Source organism: Lotus japonicus, chromosome 2 (assembly GCF_012489685.1).
Source record: "Lotus japonicus ecotype B-129 chromosome 2, LjGifu_v1.2".
Taxonomy (NCBI): Eukaryota; Viridiplantae; Streptophyta; class Magnoliopsida; order Fabales; family Fabaceae; genus Lotus; species Lotus japonicus.
The window spans coordinates 56867674-56870834 of record NC_080042.1 but is presented as its reverse complement, the minus strand read 5'-3'; the positions used below and the strand labels follow the sequence as shown (position 1 = coordinate 56870834).

At 33.6% G+C, this 3161-nt stretch overlaps 1 protein-coding gene across 1 annotated transcript; it reads right to left on the bottom strand.

The window, feature by feature from the left end:
• Positions 1 to 885: 885 nt before the first annotated feature.
• Positions 886 to 1503, bottom strand: LOC130736692 (15.7 kDa heat shock protein, peroxisomal-like). Its single transcript, XM_057588490.1, has 3 exons — positions 1404 to 1503; positions 1056 to 1121; positions 886 to 1010 (listed from the first exon to the last, which is right to left on the bottom strand). Exons 1-3 carry the CDS (start codon positions 1501 to 1503, stop codon positions 886 to 888), a joined length of 291 nt encoding a protein of 96 aa, XP_057444473.1.
• Between the last annotated feature and the right edge of the window lie 1658 nt (positions 1504 to 3161).

The following is a 3161-nucleotide window of genomic DNA, read 5'->3' as shown; positions in this document are numbered from 1 at the left end:
TTTCTAAAACTTCCATCTAATCCTTTATTTTTTAACCAATCACATGAGTTTAAGATATATGCTTGCTCAATAAACTTATGATCAATAAACTACTGATCCCAACAAAACTCAGGTATACCTGTTCAGATTTCATTTCCTCTCCTCCTGCTTACGGGCCTGCATCTGCAACACTACGGAATAGCAGACTGGAGATTGGAGAAAAATAATATTGTTAGCTTACTTAACATTGATAAAATTAAATGTTATTGCATTGAAAACTCAGGCCCTTGACAGCAGAACCAATCTCGATTATGTCATATCCAATGTATCCTTTTCCAGTTCCTTTAAATGGGATTTTGGTGCTCACAATGCTCACAAAGACACCAATGTTATCTTGTATCTGGTTGATTTTGTAATTACTACAACTGAAAAGGTATTCAGTAAGAGGGAAAAAAATACTAAATCTAATTACAATTAAACAACACACTGGAGTAACACTTCCACCACAAAACACATCTTATGTGACATTGTTTCCCAAAGCTGAAATGAAAGTACATCAAGCTTTATAGGTAGTAACCTTATAGGATAAACACCACTTTCTAACTGATTGTGTTTGGTTTTTACTTGAAACACACATTCAACTGATATATTTGACTTTCCAAAACAGTTTTTTCCGACCGAACAAACTGTTTGAATTGAGAAAAAACACATTCACATCCAACACAATGAATAAATGAAGACACATTTAATCACATATATATCCATTGTTTACATCACAAGATACATTTTTTCCCCAATTCTTATTGCTCTTCATATCAACCACACACATGGATTTCCATAGCTTAAGCCTTAAAACCTGCTAGTGATGCTGACATTTCTGACTTTAGGCGATTTGGGTGCTGCATCTTAAGGCACAACAACAGTGAGCACTCCATTTTCCACATGTGCCTTAATCTGATCCACCTTCACATTCTCTGGCAACTCAATTGCCCTTAAGAAATCACCCTTTCCATTACCAATCCCTCTCTCAGCTACATGCCAAACAGTGTCCTATGCTAGTGCCTCTTCTTTCCCACCTTCCCCTTTCACATGCAGAATATTCCCATCCTCAATCTGCACTTTTATTTCATCTTTGCTGAATCCTATCCACAGATACCCATCACCCAAAATCAAATTACAATCAATGAAACAATCCACTAATCAAGTCAAACCCACAAAAAGATTCTAACTTTACCTCCAAAACACATAATCACCACTAAAAATTCATATGGGTCATTAAAAGTGAAGAAATTGAGAGAAAGTGAACATGGTACCTACCTGGAACATTGATTTTGAGGATGTGGGCAGTAGGGGATTCAAGCTAATGATACTAAATCAAAATCACTTTTAATAGAATTAACACTTTAAACCACAAAGAGTCATACCTTGCCATCCACAATCGAAAACAGGGATTTGAGGCATTAGAGGAGAGAACGGTGATGGCGGTGATGAAGAGGAGAGAACGATGATGGCTGTGAGGAGCATGGTTAGATGAGGATTGAAGTGGAAGAGTTGAGAGAGAGAGAAAACGCAAAGCAGGGAAAGGAGAAAATAAAGAAAGTGATTGTGGAAACGAAATTGAGGGCGGCGACTGAGATGGCTGGTAATGGAGGAGATGAAAGCGAGGGAGGGATGGTGATCTCAATGTGGCTGTGAGAAGAAAATCCAAGTTGCATGAGCGATTCAATAAATCGTAGGCTATCCGAGTTCACAGATGTAACTGTTTGTACTTTTCCTTTTGAGACCAATGGATCTAGATGACGTTGAAGAAGCTTCTAAGATGTCGAAGTTGTATGAGGAAGAGTTGAATGGGGAGGAGAAAGAAGAAGAAGTGAAGAAACCGTGAAATGAGAGGAGTGGAACAGATTGATGTCGAGAGATTTTGGAAATCGCAGACGGTGATGAAATTCTGGAAGAGATGAATTGCAGGGTTGAAACGGCAGAGGAGGTTATGCTGATGAGAGAGGGGAAAAACGCGTTTTGAATAAATGATATTAAGGAGAGATGAGTGAAGGATAAGGAGAATGGTGTAGGATAAGAGGAATGAAGGATTGAGTGCCATGTAGGATTTATTTTTGAGATTAACCAATCAGGAGGTGCCATGTATGTGATGATTGGACTGAGATCTTTTCCTGAATGTATATACTATGGATTTAGTTCCTCAATTTTCGCCCAAATTCTCAATCCCCATTCAAATCCCTAAATTTCATAATTATGCCTTATTCTATTTTGGTTCACTTACACACTATATAATGAATTATATATTCTCAACTATATTGGCGTACACCAGGAGTGTTTTCTTTTTGAATTTCGTTGAGTTTTTTCAGTCTTTTTCTCCTTGATGATTTCTTTGTCCCGCGGCAATCAAACTTGCTTTTACATAGGGTGCCTCTATTCTTCATTTCTTAATTTATGTTTTGAAATCTCACTCTTCATATTTGACTTACATTCTCAAAACTTTTTTGTCCGGTCATTCATTTTCTAGATATTTATGTTCATGTCACCTTCTAAGTCATTCATTTCCCTCTAAAACAAAAAACTCATTTCTTCAAAAACAAATCTGACCTAATAATTTTGAGGTTTTTTTTACAAAGGAAAACATTAATTTTGACCATATTCAATTAATTAATCCAATTTCTTCGAAAATTTTCTAGCCCATTAATTTTGAGGTTTATACTATTTATAATTGTATTCAATACATTAATATTTTTGTTTACTCCAAAATTTTCCAAAAAAAATGTAAAATATTATTAACTCAAAATAAAAGTAATAAAAGTTTTTATTTTAAAGCTAGGAAGTTTTTTTTTTATTTTTTTTCAACACCTCGAGCATAATTCTTTTATTTGTTTAAAACATAATAATATTTTTAAAAACTAAAAAAGTCTTTTAAAAAAAACTAAAAAAGTAAGGATTAATTTAACTAAGTATTATTTTCATCCACTACAAAATTTTCAAAAACATATAGTAAAATATTATTAACTCATTAAGTTGAATTCGAATTTGAATAATTAATAGATGATCAATAGTAGTTTTTTAATTAATAGCCTATAAATAGCATGTTTAAATATGTTATATTTATATGAAAATTTATTCACGTTATTTTAAGTCTGAATTTAATTGATTAACAATCTCATTATTTCAAA

Coding starts and splice junctions, on each gene's coding strand:
- LOC130736692 (XM_057588490.1), bottom strand. CDS start 1,503: ATGCTCCTCACAGCCATCATCGTTCTCTCCTCTTCATCACCGCCATCA. Junction 1,122..1,403: donor TTTCGATTGTGGATGGCAAG/GTATGACTCTTT, acceptor ATCTGTGGATAG/GATTCAGCAAAGATGAAATA. Junction 1,011..1,055: donor TCTGCATGTGAAAGGGGAAG/GTGGGAAAGAAG, acceptor TTTGGCATGTAG/CTGAGAGAGGGATTGGTAAT.